Genomic DNA, 19,810 nt, shown 5'->3' on the forward strand with positions numbered 1-19,810 from the left:
TGAGAGCTGTTATTTTTCCTCTTTGTTGGTATTGTGCTAGACTGGGCCTTTATTATCTCACTTTTCAAAATTTCCCAAGCCTCTTGAGTTGTTTTCCCCTGGAGGATTCTCATCCATGAAATCCTTCCCAAACCCTCTCTAAGTTTATTGAAATTAGCTCTCTTGAAGTCCAAGACTCTAGTTTGACTGTGTTCTATTGCTTGTGCTTCCATGATGTTGAATTCCAATATTGCATGGTCACTTCCTCCCAAGGTTCCCATGGCTTCAACATCTTCTATCATTTCATATCTGTTAGTGAGAATTAGGTCCAAAATGGCTAATCCCCTAGTTCCCTTCTCTACTTTTTGGAAGACAAAGTTGTCTGCTAGGTTTCTCAGGAATCTGTTTGATCTTCCACTCGGTGCAGAGTTTGTCTCCCAGTTGATGTCAGGGTAGTTAAAGTCCTCCATCGCTATTGTGATGTGCTTCCTACATACCTTAGTTAGCTGATTAGCAAAAAGTTCAACTATTTCCTGTGTTTGGTTGGGTGGCCTATAGTATACACCTATGGCAATGTCGTTTCCCCCCCCCCTTTTATATTGACCCATATGCATTCAGGGCAGTTTTCATCATTGCTGTGCTCTATTTCTGTAGAGATGTAGTTATTTCTTATATAGAGAGCAACTCCATCTCCTCTTTTATTTGGCCTGTTTCTTTTAAATAATTTAAATCCCTCTAGCTGTGCGTTCCATTTGTGGGTTTCGTCCCACCATGTTTCCGTTATGGCAACAATATCATATCTGCCCTCATTAACCTGAATTTCTAGTTCTCCCTGTTTGCTGTTCATACTCTGTGCATTTGTGTATAGACATTTGAGTCCTTTATGACCAACCCTGTGTTTATTTCCTACATAACCTGTGTGGTGCCTGAGTTCCCCTAATGTCTTACCACCTATTTGGTTAGTGTACTTTGTGTGGCACTCGCTATTAAGAGCTTGATTTTGCTTGACAGCAAGGTTGATGTTCTTGTCCATACACACATCTATGTTACATGCACTGTTAGCCCTATAATTTTTAAATTGCCGGGGACAGGGATGTTCTGTATCAGTTAGCTCACTGTCCCCGCTGTTTAGTTTAAATATTTCTCCAGAAAATCTGTGAATTTATAGCCAAGTAAAGTATAACTTTATTCCACGTCCACTTCTAGTTGAAAATTTCTCTCTTCCTTTCACATCTACGGGAAAGGGGAAGTACTCCCACTATCAACAGTGGCCCTATCTATGTAACTTTCTAGCAAGCCCCACCAATTTAAAAACTTTAAAAGAGCAACCGCGATAGAGGCAATTCAGGTAGTCTTCGACTTTCAATAATTCGCTTAGCAACTGTTGAAAGTGACAACGGACCCCACCCCAAAGGTACTTAGGACCTGGTTCTGAGGCTCTGATGGCTGGCGGCTCCCCACCAGCGGTCATGTGACTGCATTTTGGGCACTGGGCAACGGCCCTCACTGATAGCTGTTGCATGTGACTGCAATTTATGAAGTTTTTGTTGGAAAACCAGCATTTATGTCCAGTCTCCGGCAAAACGCCCCCATAGCAAACAATGGGTTTGCTTAATGACTGCAGCGTTCGCTTAAAAACTGTGGTGTTTGCTTTATGAGGGCCACAAAAAAAGATTGTGAAATCAGGTTGGTCACATGACCTGTTTTACAACTATCAGAACTTATGACCATAGTTGGCCAGCTTCATTAGAGTCATAAATCAAGGACTACCTGTAATGTGCAGGGGCCCTGGCATAATTTCTCTGTCCTGGTACACGTGGACTACACAAATAGTAAAGAATGCTGACAAAGAGAAGCAGGGAAGTGGGCCTCTGGCACAATATCAGTACATTGCAACATTAAATTTTCTTCACGCACAGGAAAACAGAAGTGCATTGTTCATTCTTACTTTATTTACACAGAATTCCAATAGGCTGCGGATCCAACAAACGGTCCCACACAGTTAGCAAATGTGCAAAGAAGACAACCAGACTTCAAAATGTAACTGCTGTATGCATCTCCTACCTACTCCTCGTTCCACCATATCTAATAAAATCAAATATTGTTCCAACATTCATTTCCAACTGCCTCACCATGGGGATAAAGAATCCAGATAAAGAACTCCTGATCAAAGGGGGAAAATAATCATGGTGGTGTTGCCATTTCATTTCTTTCTTAACTGGAGTTTCTCCTTCCAGGAACAAAGGAAGCAATGTTAGGAAAACTAAGAATAATTACAATGGAAGCTCAAATATCATTTGAGGCTTCTTGAAACACTTTGAACAAAGAAGTGGGGCATGAGGGAGCCATTTCCAAGGGTTCTGGGTTGTGAGAGACCAGGCAATATTGTGCCACAGTGTCTTCTGTTGGCCAAAGATGCAGGAATATTTTTGTCCTGGAAGATCATTGTCTGATGCATGGAAAGGAAACTTTTGCTCTGCATAGAGTGGGGGATCCACAGCAACCCATAAGGAAGAAGGTACACAGGTGTGGCATTCCCACTGCTGTAATAAGTCATATGATGAAGTTGAGGTGTGAATCCTAGCTTTGCATTCAGACAGAACCCCTCATTCTTCTCTCTTCTGCCCAAGTATTTACGGAGCATTCAGGTTTGAAGATGAAGGCTATATTTTAATTACAGTTGTAAACAAACCAGAAATAAGGTAATCAGTCTCACAGGTGAGCAGAGCAAAGCAACCGTGGTTTGTTTTTTCTACTTTTTTAGCAGCTCTTTTCTTTATAATTTGGTAGAGACAGGGTCTACGTACTAAGCCATCGCATAGAACAAGGCTTTTCAACCTTTTCACCCATTGTACCACTTTTAGGACATGGCAACATCCGAGTACCACCAGTCGCCTAGCAAGGTGTCAAAAACTTGATGACCAAAAAAAAAGGAAAAAAGTGATAAAGTACAGGTAGTCCTCAACTTACAACAGTTCACTTAGTGACTGTTCAAAGTTACAATGGCACTGAAAAAAGTGCCCCACAAGCCACAGCCGAGCAAGAGAGTGCCCGGCGGTGCTCTTCCTCCTGTCCAAGGTTTTCATTGTTGTTAGCATTTCTGTTGAAGATTGACAGCGGGGGTGGGGTGGGGGGTGTTTGGTTTTTATTCCCCCCGTCTGCTAGGTGGTTGCAGCAGATTTTGGTCACTTCACATGACCCTGGGACACTGTGACCGTCATAAATATGAATCAGTTGCCAAGCATCTGAATGTAAATCACAAGACCCTGGAGACGCTGCAACATTCCAGCTGATTGATGCTTCTTCTGGGCTCAGCAGAAGCACCAGGATCAGCGCCGGGCTCCAGCTGGAGCCTGGTGCTGATCCTGGCGCTTCCACTGAGCCGAGAGCCCTAAAGAAGCACCAATCAGCTGGAAAGCAGCACTGATCCTGGCGCTTCTGCTGAGCCCTGACAGCCCTGCAGCTCCAGCCATCTCTCGCTCAGGCTTGTGTGGTGCTGCCACCGGTTCAGCTCATTCCCCTCCCCCGCTACCACTTTTCTAGGATGGTCGCGTACCACCTGCCAGGTGCCAATGTACCATAGGTGGTACCCGTACCAATGGTTGAAAAGCCCTGGCATAGAAGCAAGAGTTTCATTCCGTAAGCCGACAACAATGATGGTTTTAACTCTGCTTTCTTGCTCAGTTGGGTTACTGGATCTGGGCTTTAAAGAAACATTTGCCGCCATTTGGTGGTCATCTGGAGTTTACAGCTCAGATCTGGTAGCTTAATGTTGAATCAAAACCCAACAAGTTATATAGTTTACCAAAATACCTAATATGTATAGTCTAGCTACTGTCTATGGTGTATTATACAGATATTTCTCCCCTAGCTCTCCACAGGCAACTTCATACAGGATCTGTTCCATATCCCCTTCCATGTGGCTTATGTCTAGGAGAGCTGCTCTCTGTGTGGGACTCTTAAATTCTTTCTTCTGCAAGCTCCTGAATCGTAGGAAACTCCATAACAAATCCTGGTTTATACAATATATGAAGCCACAGTTTAACCAACTGCATTGCAGCCTAATGTCCAAACCTAGATTCTGTGGTGAGTTGATGGTACTGTATATTTTGTAAACCCAGAAAAATATAGTTTATTCAATGAACCCATTTTCAGGTTTTACAGAAATCCTATAAAAAATTGGCATATTGCATCCAGAATCTGCTAAATGGATGGTGGTGTCTGTGAAATTGAGATATTATATATCATGCCCCCTTTTATTATTTTTTCTTAAGCAAAAAAGCCCAAACATTGTAACATTTCCTCCAAGAACAATTAATGTTGTTTCTTCTTTCAATTTTCCTATTTTTTCTTGTCCACAATAGCATTTTTAAATTACAATCAGAACTGCTTTGGAAACCGCAGCCTTTCAGATACCCAGACCTCTTAAGAGTCTTCAATCAATGTGGTTAATAATGCTTTGTCACTAAAATGAGAGATGCTAGGTGGGAGATATAGGTCTAGAGATTTTCTAATGCAATTCAGCAGCCTTGTTTAAAGTGGCACCCCTGAATTGTAATCTCATATCTACCAAGTGCCACATTGGAAGGTGGGAGGGAGGCATACAATATTTCAACAGTTGGAATTTAGTGATCCCATCAGGTCCCCCAAGTATCTCTCAGCGTCACAGATATTCTAGAGAAATTCATTATTCATTTGTTAGATTTTTATCCCTTTATTATTTTTATAAATAACTCAAGGTGGCAAACATACATAATACTCTTTCCTCTTCCCATTTTCCCCACAAAAACAACCCTGTGAGGTGGAATGGGCTGAGAGTGAGTGACTGGTGCAAAGTCACCCAGCTGGCTTTTATGCCTCAGGAAGGACCAGAACTCATAATTTCATGGTTTCTTGGTCAGCAACTTAACTACTAGATCAAACTTATATTTTTATGTTTTATACTTTATATTCTTGTTCGCCTTAGCATTTTAGGTTTAGTTACACTGCATTGCATTTGCCATATTCTTGCACATTTCTGCATTCTGGAGTCGTTCGTTTTGAGCTCTGTCCAGCCCCCATGTTGTTTTTAACTTCCCTGAATAATGTGATATCATCAGCAGATACAGTCTTCTCTGCTAGCGTGTCCAAAATCTACATCTGTTGAACTGTTGTTTGCCAGAAATTGTTAAAGACTTAGCAGTCCTGCCACGAAGTGTATATTTGCCTTTCTAAACTGTATTTCTCAGTTTAAATAGTTCTGAACAACTCTGAGATTATTCAGAGATTTCGTCCCACCAAAGTTACTCCTCATCCAGGCTCCATTATTAGGGTAGACAGAATGGCCTTTTATTCCATTTTCTATTCCTTATAGTCTCTAGGATTACATTAAACTCCCCTCCTACCACTGAGATCCAGCACTGCAATTTAATTTTATTTTGGCTCCAATTGCTTTTTCCACAAGCCAAAACAAATTTTTTTAAAAAAAAACACCCTGGAAAATAAGAAGAGGGAAGAGAAGGCAGTTCCCAGCTGGAGTTGGCAAGGGCTGGGCTGGGCTGCAAAGATGGCTCAGGATTTGCTCTAAGGGAAATGGCTCCTCTCTGCCTCTCAAATTTGGCTGCACTGCCTGCAGTTTTCCATCCAACTAAGAAAAAAGTGGGTTTTAAAAAAAACTGGTCAAAATTGCCAAATGGAGGCTGTCTCTTTATTTCCCACAGCAGGGTGGAGGCAAAGTAAATTCTAGGAACTGACTTGCCGGCTTTCCAAGATCTACCCAAATTTTCTTCGATGGTTCAGAATGAAAGAACTGGCACCCCAACTGTCCATGACACTCAGTTCCAAGTCATTCAAAGCTGGTTAAAGTTTATTACTTCAGTTCTGTTTTGGTTTCAGATCTCATGAATCATTACTAATTTCTTCCCTGTTCATTAGGGAAAAATAAAGGCTCCCAAATTGGCTTACAGATGTGGGTTGTGGGATATTCCCTGTCTTTTGATGAATAAACCAAGAGGACATACTGTATATTATACAAAGCAGAGGAATGGGGAGAGAAGAGGGGGGGGAAAGCTAATTTGGGGACTGTTTCTTACAGTTGCAAGTAGAAAAATTAATTATGGCTGCTTTCCCCATCAATGTATGATCAGGACTTACTAAGTTTATCCAAATCAAACTAAAATAATTTACACAACCAGATCTTGCTTAAAATGCAATAACCCACCAATCTCTCTATACTGCTTTAGTAGAAGGGGCTTTTCTTACCCAATTTTATTGAAAAGCAAGTCCAAGCTTCCAATGTAACAATGGATGCGGGTTGGGGGGGGTGTACAAAAAGTCAAGATGGCAGCCACCAATATGTGATTGAAACCCCACAATTTTTTTTATACTCAGGAACTTCTGCACATATCCCTTCAATTATTTCATACTGGTTCTTTCATCTTTAACCCTCCCCCCCCCGAAAATCCATTCGTTTACATAATTTTTTTAACGAGCAGTGCTAAGAATTGTCCACTGGGAAGATGTGTGGACTTCAACTCCCAGAATTCCCCAGCCAGCATGCTTGCTAAGGAATGCTGGGAGTTGAAGTCCACACATCTTCAAGCTATTAAGGTTGAGAAATACTGTCCTACTGTCATCTACAGTCCCAGCCATTCTAGCTACCACAAGCAGCCATCTCTCTCTCCTGCCCCCTCTCCCATATCAGCCCCACAAATTATAGTCTTGCTTTATAAACCTCCATGCTGCATTCTCTCTTAGCTTTTCCTTCCTGTAATTGGGTTGTGGTCAGGATAAAATGAAGAGGAGAGAGAACCACAGAAGCCACCCAGACTTCTTTGGAGGAAAGGCAATAAAAATTTAATAGAGGAAATAAAACCAAAACAATGTAAGAATAATTAAAATAAAGCTGAATTTTGGACTCTATTCTCCATCAAGTTTACAGATAGATATCCCCTTAATTTTTTTTGTAAACTGTTTCAAAAAAATGTTCATAAATTCCCCAAAAGCCTGTGGTCTATTATACAGGACTGGGGACAATATGTGGGGAACAAGGACAAATAATACCTCTTCCTTGACTTAAAGTAATTAGGTCTCTTCATTTGCACCCCATTTTATAGTAAAATCTACCTTATAAACTTTTCCCCCATTTACTCTGCATAACAATCACAGGCATGGAAATGGACACCGACTCTCCCCGGCCTGGAAAAGGCCTTCAGGTGTTCTGAATTACAATTCCCATCATCCTTGGCCCCCTGGATACGCTAGGGGCTACAATCCAACCTATGTGGAAGGTAGCAGTTTGAAGAAGGCTGAACACCCCCCAGCCACTCTCTGAGTGCATCCCACGTTTTCCATTTTATGGGCCCACCCCTTTCCTCCCCCCACCCCACTTCTACAAATGCCCATTGAGCAATTTTGCTTCTGGCTGGAAAACCTACCTTCTGGTGGAGCCCCCATCCTGCCTGTACCCGTCCTTCACTAACTCCGTTCCAAGCAACAGATGGTGGTGGCTCAGCACCAGTGGGATGGCGGAGGGGAGAGAAAGCTGGGGCAGGTGCCAGGGAGGACTTAGCTGTATCGCTCTTCTTCCCAGCCTCGCTCACCCCATCTCTCTTTTCCCCCTTTCTTTCTCTCTCTCTCTCTTGCCTTTCCTTGCCTCTCAGTTCTCCATCCGTGCCTGCCACCCTCACTAATTCATAGCACCTCCTTCTAGTTCAGTATCATCCTCCCCCTTTATCTCTCCCCCTTCCACACTTATCCCTGACAACTTTCTTTTTTACTATTTGTCTTTTCTCTTTTAATATTTAAGATTAAATAATAGTTAATCTTCTGCTTTCTTAAATCAGCTATCAGGTCCCTAAATACAGTTTTTCTGCTTTTTTTCTCCTTACAAGGTTTTGTGATGAATGCACCTTCTGTACTGTGCACCCGTTTCTCCTTTCAAAGAGAGAGATATCTTCCTGCCTAACCCTATTTTATCCTGAAAATGTATCTTTCTGACTCATTTATACAATTAATCTTTTCAGTCAATCATTCATTGGGAGGTTCCTGATAGCTAAAACTTTCTGTTTAAAGGTGTTTTAAAAACCCTAAGAGCAGGCAATAATGTAATATTAAAAGCAAGCACCAAAACAATTAAAAATTATGGCAATAAAAACCATGGTAAAATACAACTTTGAATAAACATAATCTCAGCAGTGATTTTAACTAGAAGTAATCATCACTTAAATAATCACCACTAAGTCAATGAAATATATTCCTCAAGAATGTTTTTTAAAAATTCTAATATGTTAACAATTTGCGGATTGCTTATCAATCAATCGTCTATTTATTGTTAAAGTGATGCATCATTATTTTATTATTGTCCAGATACAACAATCTTATGCGGATTATACTCTGACATTTATTCCACAAATAAATGTGTGTGTATTCCTGTGCATGCAGATAAATTTGCTAAATTGTCTAGGGTAGATCATCTACTCCATCTTAAAATACTACTAAATTGATTAGCTGGCTAGAGGCCAGTCATTAATGACCTAATTAATGTTTTAATCCTAGTTTCCTTCTTCCTATTCTTACAGTACACAGTAAAGATTCTGCTACTGCCAAATTGCAAAACGCAACAATTCTTTTTACAGTATAAAGAGCATGATGTTCCACAGATAAATACTATAGTTGTGGTTCATGATGGCAAGTTTTTTAATTAACTGATCCTAATTTTTATAATACTATGAAGCAAGTTGTACGATCATCAGTTTCTTAATTGGAGATCTGATGCAGCGATCCAATTCATGGACAATGAAAGAAAGATTTGAACCCCTGCACATTCTTTCCCTTCTGCTGTGTCTCTCTTCACACAGCACACTCATCCCTTAATGTTTGCTCCTCTCGCGTTTCTCTTTGCTTTTTCTTCCTCTCCCTCCCAGCTCTGTCTTTCTTCCCATAACTGGGGTGGCCTTTTGAGCCTAATTTCTTCCGATTGTCTAAGTTATACTCATTCTCTCTCATAAATGCTGCACAGCATTCACAAGTAAGCTCAAGTTACTTGAACTTACCTTTCCCGTCTTCCTTGCTCGATTCTGCTTTCTCTTTCATGCTGTTGCAATTTCCAGTCTTCCAGTGTTTTCCAAACTTGGAAAAAGGGCTGTTGCTGGTAGGAGATGAATTTAGGCCTGGAAAATTCCTCCTTGCTGGGGAATGTCAAACTTAAGGAGTGGGGGGGGGGGGGGGGGAAGGAAAGGACTAGTTAACCCTTTATTAACGAGCCACTGATGTTAGCTAGCTCTGAGCATTGCACAGTCCTATAGCTGGAGCATATTAAGAGGAAGCATAGTTACCTTTCCTACTCTGTGCCCCAGACAGGCATAGCATTGATCTTTACGTGCTGTCCCAGCAGATTCTTGGTCCCTCCACACCCTGACAGCTGCCACAGCTGTACCCCTGGATCTTTTCCAAAACCTGGGAGAGAACAGCTCTTCTATTCCAGGAAAGTGACAGGGCACACATAAGGGAGCATATTCTAGTTTTTCCCCACTAAATTCTCTGAGACACCAGGATAGACAAGTTTATTTTGTGACTGATTTTTGCTAGGAACACTAGAAACGAAAGCCACTCACATGTGATATATAGGGAAGGGGGGTACAGAGCCCAAAGTATAAAGCTCCACCCTAAAGCTACAAATAACTACAATGGAAAACATAAAACCAGAGTAACTGATCTGTGCAGAGCCAGGAAAATGCTGGGGTTGTCAATAAAACTGGCTGATCTATTTTGTTTCAGCATATCGAATTCTAGTTTCACCGTTTGAAGCATGTGCATGGAACGTAGGTTCCATATGTATGCATGTTTACTGTGAGAATTAAAGGAACATGAGGACATTGGGATATATTATGAGCGGCTGGCAAGTAGCATATAATAATGGAAAAAACAGAAGGCACCATTTTAAAGAAGGCACCAGTTATAATCACAACTGGGACCAGAATTTCCATTGATAAGCAAGTGAGTTCGCCTGATTTTAATAACCTTGTTTGTCATGTTGTTAAGAAAATCATTGCAGTTGTTAAATAAATTACACAGTTGATAATCGAAGCAGGCTTTTCCCATTGAGTTCGTTAGAAGTTGGCTGGGAAGTTTGCAAAATGGCGACCACATGACTCCAGGACCCTGCAACCAGTGATGGGATTCAGCCAGTTTACACCCAGTTCGGCAGAACCGGTAGCTACCGTAATTTACACCAGTATCGGCAGAACTGGTAGCTACCCAGAATGGACTTCCGGAAGTGGCATCCACACAGAGAACTGGTTGTTCACATATTTGAATCCCACCACTGCCCGTGGCCATCATAAATAGAGTTTATGTACATTGCCAAATGCCCACATTTTGATCATGTGACTTGCTGCAATGGCCTTAAATGTGGTTGTCACTTGTGCCATTGTAACTTTGAACAGTCGCTCAATGAATGGTTGTTAAGGACTTCCTGTACAGAAATTCTTATTCACAGCCCTGCCATTGGCAAATACCAACAATTCTCCCCCCCCTCCATGATTATGAGAACTAATCACTTATTCTTTTTAAACCAATGAAAGCTCAGATTCCAAACTCCAAATTAAGATAACCCATTCTGGGCTGGCAAAATGGTCCTTACAGTAGAAGCTTAGTCTCCCTGTGCATTCTTACCTACAACTTCTGTGGGTAAAGCAGTGACTTCTCTAGCAGCTGTTGCAACCCACTCCTGCAAGTGGGAATTGCTATATTAGGAAGTCCAGCAGAAAATCAAAGCTTAGGTGTTGTTTGTTCTGTTCTCTCTCCCTGTACACAGCTAGAAAGCTCCTTACATTTGCTTCCACAGCCTAGCCTAGCTTCAGGGTCAGGAATTCACCAACCATCTATTTTGGGGGCGTATCTGATTTCAGTCCCTTGTGTTGCCATTTTGAGGGCATGAACTGCCCAGAGTATGTACTTGTATAAAGACCACAGAGAAAAATGACTGTCTATCTTTTGGCCGTTTGGAGGAAGAGCAAGCTAAGAATTTTCAGAAAATTGGCAGCAAGATGAGCCAAAGATTTCTCTAAATTGTCAAAGAGAAGAAGAGGTTTGTGAAAGACAGAATATATTTCTTTTGGTTTTAGGGAGGTGTTTTTTTTTTTAAACAGGGGCTGCCTACTACAGCTGTAAATCAGGATGGTTGTAAAGCAGGACATCACCATAACCCAATCTTATGACCTTTTTTGAGATGATTGTTAAGCAAACATAACAGAGTATAGGGTCATTAAGCAAACTCATTGTTTGCTATGGAGCATTTTTTTGCCAAAAAACTGACAGTAAATGCTGGTTTTCAGTTAAATAATCGTAAATTGCGGTCATGAGACTGCAGGATGCTGCAAATGTCTGTAAATGCAGGCTGGTTGCCTAGCACCTAAAGTGAGGTCACATGACCGGGGGGGGGCTACCCTTCATAATTTTGAAACCTGGTCATAAGTACCTTTGGCACTAATGGGCACTAAACAACTCATCATAAGCTGAGGACTATATATATAATTCTCATATTCTTATATTGCAAGACATTCTACAACTTTGATAGACCTAATAAAAGTGTTATCTTGGTTTTTCTCCCCAGATGCAAGGGTAATTTTATACATATTTTCATCTATATACACATACACACAATATACAGGCAGTCCTCAACTTATGACCACAATTGAATCCAAAATTTACGTTGCTAAGTGAGAAATTTGTTTTATTTTACGACCTTTCTTGCCATATTAGTTAAGTGAATCACTGCAGTTGTTAAGCTAGTCACATGGTTGTTAAGTGAATCTGGCTTCTCCACTGATTTTGCTTGTCAGAATAGGATCCCATGACTCCGGGACACTTCAACCATCATAAATATGAACCAGTTGTCAAGCATCCAAATGTAAATCACGTGACCATGGGGATGCTGCAACGGTCATAAGTGTGAAAAATGGTCATAATTCACTTTTTTCAGTGCAATTGTAATTTCGAACCGTCACTAAACAAACTGTTGTAAGTCGAGAACTACCTATATATCATCATCATTTTAGCCATTGTCTATGCACTGTAGCGGTGGTGGAGAACCTATGGCACGGGTGCCAGAGGCAGCACTCGGAGCCCTCTCTGTGGGCACACATGCTGTTGCCCCAGCCTTGCCTCCCCCTGCGACCCCCTCCTCACCAGCATACCCCCGGGAGGAGAGTCACCCCCAAGTGTGGCCCACACGGAGCAGCACAGCCAAGGACATGGCAGCCAGGCAGCGTAGACAAGATTCTGCCCTCACACCCGATCGCGCAAAGTTGATGCTGCGGGGCACGGGCAGAGGGCGTGGCCGCCTTGGCACTGCTGGGCTGCCTGGGCAATCTGCGGCAGGCCCTGGAGGTGGTGAGTGGCCCTGGGGGCAGAGCAGGGGGGCGGGGCAGGGGGTGGAGCAGGGGCGGGGCCAGTTTTTGGGCACCCGGTCTCTAAAAGGTTCACCATCACTGCACTGTAGGATGAAGACCTCTTCCACATGTTTCCAACTTATAGGGTTCTGAGCTTTCTTTTGCCAATTGGGCCCGCCATACTTGCTGATGTCGTCCATCCATCTTGTCTCTTTTGTGGATGCTTTTTATCAAGTGGGATCCATTCTATAACTGCCTTGATCCACCTGCCATCAGTTCTTCTTGCTATGTGACCAGCCCTGTTTCCATTTCAATTCTTTTACTCTCTTGATCACATCATATATATTTTATATCTCACTAGCTTTCTTTAATTGGGTATTGTTGCATCTGAAGTTCCAGATGCACATCACTTTCAAGGACCTGCTGGCCAAATTTAGAAAATTTCTGGCTTTAAAATAACAATTCAATCAGCACCGCTTCACACCAATAATTTCTACTGCAGTACTTAATGTGACTTATTTTTACTTTGTCTGAAAACATTCCTCAGGATTTTTACTTACAATAATTCTGTGATAGAGCTTTTTGTTGCTTAAAGCTGTACAGTTAGCATCTGATTAGTTGATATTGACATTTCCTAGCACTTGTGATTTTGCCAGCTATTTGAGCATGTTAATACATCTGATTTTGTCTATATTTTTTCTGCTTACTACCACAAAAGGTTATTCATCTCAAGAGAGTCAAAGATTTAGGTTTCCTTAAATTAGTTTTGTTTCCAAATATGTGAGTGATTTATGAAGCATCATAGCCCTTTTTAGTGGTAACCGTAAAACAAATTGGCACTATAGCTATAGACATCACAACTCTCTGACAGAATGAAGCATTTTAATAACAATAAAATCATTATGGTTAGGAAAGACAATTTTATAGCATTTTGCCTCTGTGGCCAATTATATTCACCTGGGAAACACAGTATTCTTTCTGGAAAATGATAGTTAATAGTTCCTCTAAGAATAAAATTTTCCCTGTGCATCTTCAAGTCAGTTTTGACTCCAGGTGACTCATTATTTCTTGGCGATCCCATTTTCAGAAGTGATTTGCATTGCTTTTGTCCTAGGGCTGAGAGAGCATACTGACCCAGTCATTCACTTGGCTTTTGTGCCTATGACTGGATTAGAACTTAAGTCTTTCATTTTCTAGCCTGTGGTTTTAACCACTACACTAAAAAAATGGCTGTCTTAAACTTTAATTGGTAATATGCATTTCCTCCACAAATCTGAAGAATTCATCTTTAAAATGATATAGGCTAGTCAATAATTTGCCCTCCGTTTCATCATATACACTGGAAAGGAGCACAGGGTTAGTAAGCAGAAAGACAGTATCAAATCATTAATCCTAAATCCCAATAAGCATACATTAATCAGTCATACAACCAAAATTAGACCTAGAGGATTTAGTCCATTACAACAGGACTGCATTTTTTCCTTTTGTTTTTAGAAGAAAGCAATCAGTAGTAGGTTTTTAACTTAAAATTTCTAAAGGTTGCTGCCTATTTGCTTACAATTTACTCCTTTGCACATGCACTTTTCCAGTTTACATCGCCAAAACCAGTTGTGTCTCAACCTTAGCAATTTAAAGACATGCGGACTTCAACTCCCAGAAGTCCCCAGCCAGCTGACAAGGGAATTCTGGGAGTTGAAGTCCAGACATCTTGAAAAGTTGAGTCACGCTGGACAAGACGATTAGTTCAACAGTCCTACGGTTCTATCAATTAAGCTTTGCCTTGACAAAGAGGCAATCGTATGCCAAAGAAACTCAACAAAACACAAGCGAGCTCACAGCCCACTTCCTCTTCGCCTTTGTGTCTTTATGACGTTAATAAAGTTTCAATTTGCTTTCTCTTTACCTCCCTTCGCGCACGCGCGCATTTAGACAGGCCGAAGGGCGGAGATTAGGATGATCGCGCGCGCAGGGCGCCCAGTCCTTTGTTGTGCGCATGCGTAAAGCGGTGGGCTGGCGAGAATGAGGTCCGGAAAAGCGAGGCGGGGCCAAAGTATAAAAAGGCCACGTGCGCCGGCGTTCCCTTCTGTTTCAAATGGCGTCCAGCTTCAGGTGGGTGTTTGCGGCGGCGGGGACGGCGGAGTGGGGGGTGGGTGGGTTTAAGGTTTTCTTGGATCATTTTTATTTGGCGCTATAATACTTTCAGCAATGAGTTTTTTTAAACAAGGAGAAGGTGAAAGCTGGACCTGTTGATTGTTTTAAAAAGTCGGGGAGGGGAATAAAAAGGACTCCTTTAGCAAAGGAGGATTGGAATAAGAATCCCAAAGGTGCTTTTTCAGGAGGCAATTGGACTTTATTGTTTTTCTTTGAAGACGTTTCGCTTCTCATCCAAGAAGCTTCTTCAGCTCTGACTGGATGGCGGGGAATGGAAGGATTTATATTCCTTGCAGACAGCTGGTCATTTGTATTCTTTGGGAAAGTCATGCAAATGACCAGCTATCTGCAAGGAATATAAATCCTTTCATTCCCCGCCATCCAGTCAGAGCTGAAGAAGCTTCTTGGATGAGAAGCGAAACGTCTTCAAAGAAAAAACTAAATCCAGTTGCCTCCTGAAAAAGCACCTTTGGGCCAACCATGACCTGTGGATGACTGAGAATCTCCATAGACAATTGGAATAAGAAATAGGACTGTGATAATGGGCGAGAGGGTATGATGTCCCTTATACAGGGGTAGGCAACCTTGGCTCTTTTATGACTCGTGGACTTCAACTCCCAGAATTCCTGAGCCAGCATGGAAACCTCAGCATGGCTGGCTCATGAATTCTGGGAGTTGAAGTCCACGAGTCATAAAAGAGCCAAGGTTGCCTACCCCTGCCCTTATAAAAAAAGCCCTGGAGGATCCATGGAATGGGAATTGAATTCAGCTGCCTTTTTTCTTTTCCCTTGATAGGTGGGATAGGAGTATTGCTGTACCCAGATGAAAAGAATGTGGCAACAGGGTTCTTCCAATGATGTTAGCACTGGGCACAGACTGCTGTGATGATAACCGTGCCCCCCTTGCCTTTGACATCTTGGGGGACTGAGGAACAGAATCCTGGCCTGCCTGTTAGAATTTGTGATTGAGGAAGAAGCTCTTGGGAGTGCTTGATCGCTGGTAGTGACTGTCATGTTAGGGAAACACCAGTGCAGATAGTTTTCTACTTAACCACAGTTAGTTTAGTGACTGTTCAAAGTTACAACAGCACTGAAAAAAGTGATTTGTGACTGTTTTTTCACACTTAAGGACCATTGCAGCATCCCCATGGTCACATGATCAAAATTCAGATGTGTGGCAGCACAGAATAAATGTGCATGCATACTCATTTAATGAATAGACTTTTTTGGTGTCATGAAAAAGGCCAAGCAGCAGAGGAAAAAAAATACTGCCTTGTGTCCTAAATAATTTAATTGTATCAAAGAGAGCCAGTTTGGTCTAGTGGTTAAGACACCAGACTAGAAGGAGACTATGAGTTCAAGTCCTCCTTAGCCATGAAAGCCAGCTGGGTGACTTTGTGCCAGTCACTCTCAGCCCAACTTTACTGCACAAGGTGGTTGTGGGGAAAATAGTATTGCTTTGTTGGGTTATTTATAAAATAAAAATGGGATACAAATATCTTGAGTGGCAGGTACAATGAGAGCATGTTAGAAAGTTTGATTTTTGCCTTAATATAACTTGGTGAAAGTAACCTGCTTATTTGCCCCTCCCCCCCATCTGTGTCTCCTTTAGATTTTGCAGCTTTGATGATACCAGATCCTGGAAACGGGAAATTACTAGCAAATCACAAGCAGATCCCAAAGGCAAAAAGATATGACTTTGGAAGCTGAGCCCCCCAGGTCGGAAGGTGTCCAGTATGCTACTGGGGAAGAGAAGAGGGCTAGTACTAGTAGTGCCAGAAAGAGTGAAGCAACTGGGCCAAAGCCGAAAGGACGCTCAGCTGTGGATGCATCTGGTGATGAAAGGAAAGTCCTATGCTGTAAAGATCTACTCACCATAGGAACCTGAAATGTAAGATCCATGAATCAAGGCAAGCTGGTCAAACAGATTATCCCAGAATTGAAGTGAGGATTCAAAAGGGTTGGTAAAGTAGGGAAAAGGCTGCAGATATGATTCCCCTTTCCTAGCCTCCCTGTATGTTGAGTTCTGGGAACATATATCCTCCTGATATTCTGTGTTTGTAGGTAATCTTAATTTTTCCCCCCCCCCAGGTATGCTTGATTTTTAAGTGCATATACTTTGTCGTTGTTTCTGGACATCAAATAAACGGAGACCTTCTTTCCAAAATGCAGCCTGCCTCAGACTTAATTTCCTCTGCCTGCCTTTTTCTTCCAGCTTGGAATAAGATACGAACTGGATTTAACCTCCAACAGAACCCTTACAAAGGGAAGAATTGCCAGGAAGATGATCTGCACTTTGCCTACTGGAATGGGCTGGCCTGCTGTTTCCTTCCTTTCCTAGTACCCGTTCTCCATTTGTCTTTTGCTTTTGAGAGACTGAGGATCTCATAGTGGAAGGTAAGGATATAATATTAAAACGCAGAAGGGAAGGACTCCATGTTAGAACCATCTCCAGATATATATTTTTTCTCATGCCATATTCCTCCTCTTCTGCCTCTTTTCCCTTCCCATAGAGTAGGATGCTTTTATACAAGTAATCCTTGACTTAGAACTGTTCATTTAGTGACTGTTTCAAGTTACAACGGCACTGAAAATGACCATTTTTCACACAACTTTTCACACAGTATCCCTGTGGTCATGTGATCAAAATTGGACATTTGGTAACTGACTCATGACAGTTGTAGTGTCCCGGGATCATGTTTTCCCTTTTTTGAAACCTGAAAAGGAAAGTGGGGAAGCCAGATTCATTTAACAACTGTGCTACTGACTTAACAACTGCAGTGACTCACTTAACTGTGGCAAGAAGGCAAAACTCACTTAGCAACTGTCTTCCTTAGCAATGGAGATTTTGGGCTCAGGTGTGGTCGTAAACCGAGCACTACCTGGACTTATGAAAAGCTTTAAGTGCTGAATATTGTAACCATTGATTTTATTTGATGGGCCAAAAAAAATGTCAATTACTCTTGGGAAGATTTGTAAATGGAAATGAGGCACAACATTGAATAATCACCTTGTTGCTTTGAAACTGCTTCTATTACACTCAGAGCATGGTATTGTTTGAGAATGGAATTTAAACAAAGCACATTTTTAAAGATTTTATTATGAAAATGTATAAAGTCACCTAACTCGGGGAGGGGGCTTACAATGCCAATACAAAATGCCAATACAAACAACAACTACTCCCCTTCCCCTCCCCTGTGACAATTAGACCAGCCACTTGATGGGGTCCATATCACTCGGGTCCCCAGTCTCATTGGCAGAACCATGTCTTCAGGGCCTTGGGAAAGAGTGCCAAAGTGGGGGCCAATCTTATCTCTGAAGGGATGATGTTCCACAGAGAAGGAGCTACTATGGAGAAGACCAGTAGAATTCTAATTTGCATATCTTTCATTTTTCATAGGTGAAGGTGAAATATTATGCAGTTGCTATCGGGCAGTTGCTTGATGTGAGCCCAGGTACTTCTGGGAATGTATGCAGTGTAGGCTACTTGGACTCTTAAAAGACTATTGGTAAGTAATTATGTACTGTGAAGGTGGTTAGGTAATTTTCACTGGTCTATCCCAGTTTGGAGTCTTATCAAATGTATGGGAGTTGAAATCCAACTAATCTCTGGATACTTGATTGGGGATGGCTGTCCAAACTTTTAAGTGTTATGATGCTAATGTATTTTGTGTTACTTGTTTCATTCAGACCGAGCCGAATTGCCTGTCCACATTTTAACGAGCGCACCGAAGATGCCTAAGTGGAGGACCTTCTCCCCGAGAAGAAATGCAACTAAGAAATTTTCCTGGATCCATTGTTTGGGATGGGAAGGATTTGGCATTGTTTATCCATTATGTCCCTTATTCTGTTTTTCCTGCAGAAGCGAGAGGCTTACTTATCAGCCTGATTAGAAAGCAGTGGGAAGTTTACTTATTTTCTTACTCAATAAACCATTCATGGATGAATGACTTTGTTATGTCTGTTGAAGCTGCAAAGGGCAATGTCACTTAACTCCTGCAAAATAGTTCCTACTGGTGATAACTTTGGACTCCAGCAGCAGCATTATACACACACACACACACCCCATCTGAGTAAACTCTTGCTGGTAATGCTGCAAAGCATGCCTTCTTTTTAAAAGAGGTTACTTTCTAACCCTTTCAAGTGTAGCTTTTCTTTTCTGTCCTACCTCTGCTCCTACGGTAGTAAGCAGGAAAAGGGTAGCCTTTGAAGAGCTATACGGCTTACTTAAAGTACCATATGATGCAGTGAGTTGTGAATCTCTACTGTAGATGCTACTTAGAACTGGGTCAAGCAGTCCTAAGCAGCCAAGTTCAGTGGCTGGGAAAGGAACAGCAAAAAATTACTCTGCAGAGTTGGGGAATCTTTTGACTTGCAGCAAAACGTTAGCAATTATTTGGAAGGTGTTCTTGGACTATTAAATGTATCACAGCTGCCCAGTCAGAAAATCTCCAAGCAATGTTCTTTTCAAGGACATTGCCTTTCCCTACAACTGGGTGTCTGCAACCTTTTCTGCTCCGTGTTTGTGGATTTGTGCTCCCTTGAGAGATTCCGGGTGAGACAATGTAGTCCATCTCGTGGGAGTTCATGGTACCTTCAAGTATTAGTCACAAATAAAACACTACAATAAAAAGTACATTTATTTTTTGTGCCACTTATTTGCAAGCAACAAAAGGGATGGCAGGGTTGGTTATTCCTAGTGGCAAGACTAAATATTAATGAAGTATCTACAATGATGAGTCTCTGTAATTGGAAAGTAGCAGTTGCCTTTGATACAGTGATATCGAAGTAGCTATACTGTTTCACTGTATGACTGGATGAACCTTGCCTTCAAACTGCTCCATTACCCTTCACTTTCTAAACTTGCCTTAGGTCAAGTAGTTCCAAGAACCTGATCATTGAAATGGGTTCCCCCCCCCCCCCAGGGTATATCCTTTATGAATAAACTATATAGTTCCTTGAGTAGGTAGGTGAATCTGGCTTGCCTTGCACCATTGGGTGTGGTGCAACATGTAACTGGCTTTTACACAATAACTAACAATCGTGCCCTATATAGTATATTCTGCAAACCTGGTAACTCTGGACCAAAACGGACAGTTTTAATCCCAAACTACTGAATTAAAAATGTCCTATTGTAGTATGTTGTGGAAAGCCAAACATCCAACTTATCTGCTGGGTAGTGAGAAACTACTAAAGGCATGATATGGCTATAGAATGGCTGAAAATGTGGGATCTTGTGGCCAAGGACACCTCCCAAACTACTGAGTACAGTGTTGAATGGGAAAGCAGGCATGACACAATGAAGCTTGT

The 19,810-nt window shown here is 41.8% G+C and overlaps 1 protein-coding gene, 1 long non-coding RNA gene and 1 other non-coding gene across 4 annotated transcripts in view; 2 read left to right on the forward strand and 1 right to left on the reverse strand.

Moving 5' to 3' along the window:
- LOC107282503 (protein kinase C and casein kinase substrate in neurons protein 2) overlaps positions 1–9,152 on the reverse strand; it is a 61,299-nt gene extending 52,147 nt beyond the window's left edge. The window contains exon 1 of one of the 2 annotated variants that reach the window (XM_015810284.1): positions 9,012–9,152. In XM_015810284.1, coding sequence (XP_015665770.1) covers positions 9,012–9,051 — 40 coding nt within the window. In that variant the 5' untranslated portion in view covers positions 9,052–9,152. Of the gene's footprint in view, positions 1–7,394; positions 7,526–9,011 lie in introns of those variants that run through there. The other variant, XM_015810283.1, reaches the window with a different exon arrangement.
- A 5,280-nt stretch (positions 9,153–14,432) lies between these two features.
- LOC107282506 lies at positions 14,433–19,136 on the forward strand. Its single transcript, XR_001548777.1, has 4 exons — positions 14,433–14,459; positions 16,113–16,391; positions 16,716–16,897; positions 17,901–19,136. It is a non-coding gene; the product is annotated as an uncharacterized LOC107282506 (long non-coding RNA).
- Positions 15,347–15,436, forward strand: LOC114922230. Its single transcript, XR_003810357.1, has one exon. It is a non-coding gene; the product is annotated as a small nucleolar RNA SNORD88 (small nucleolar RNA).
- Positions 19,137–19,810: the final 674 nt, after the last annotated feature.

The sequence above is a fragment of the Protobothrops mucrosquamatus genome, unplaced genomic scaffold (genome assembly GCF_001527695.2).
Source record: "Protobothrops mucrosquamatus isolate PMUCROS unplaced genomic scaffold, P.Mucros_1.0 scaffold8, whole genome shotgun sequence".
NCBI lineage: Eukaryota > Metazoa > Chordata > Lepidosauria > Squamata > Viperidae > Protobothrops > Protobothrops mucrosquamatus.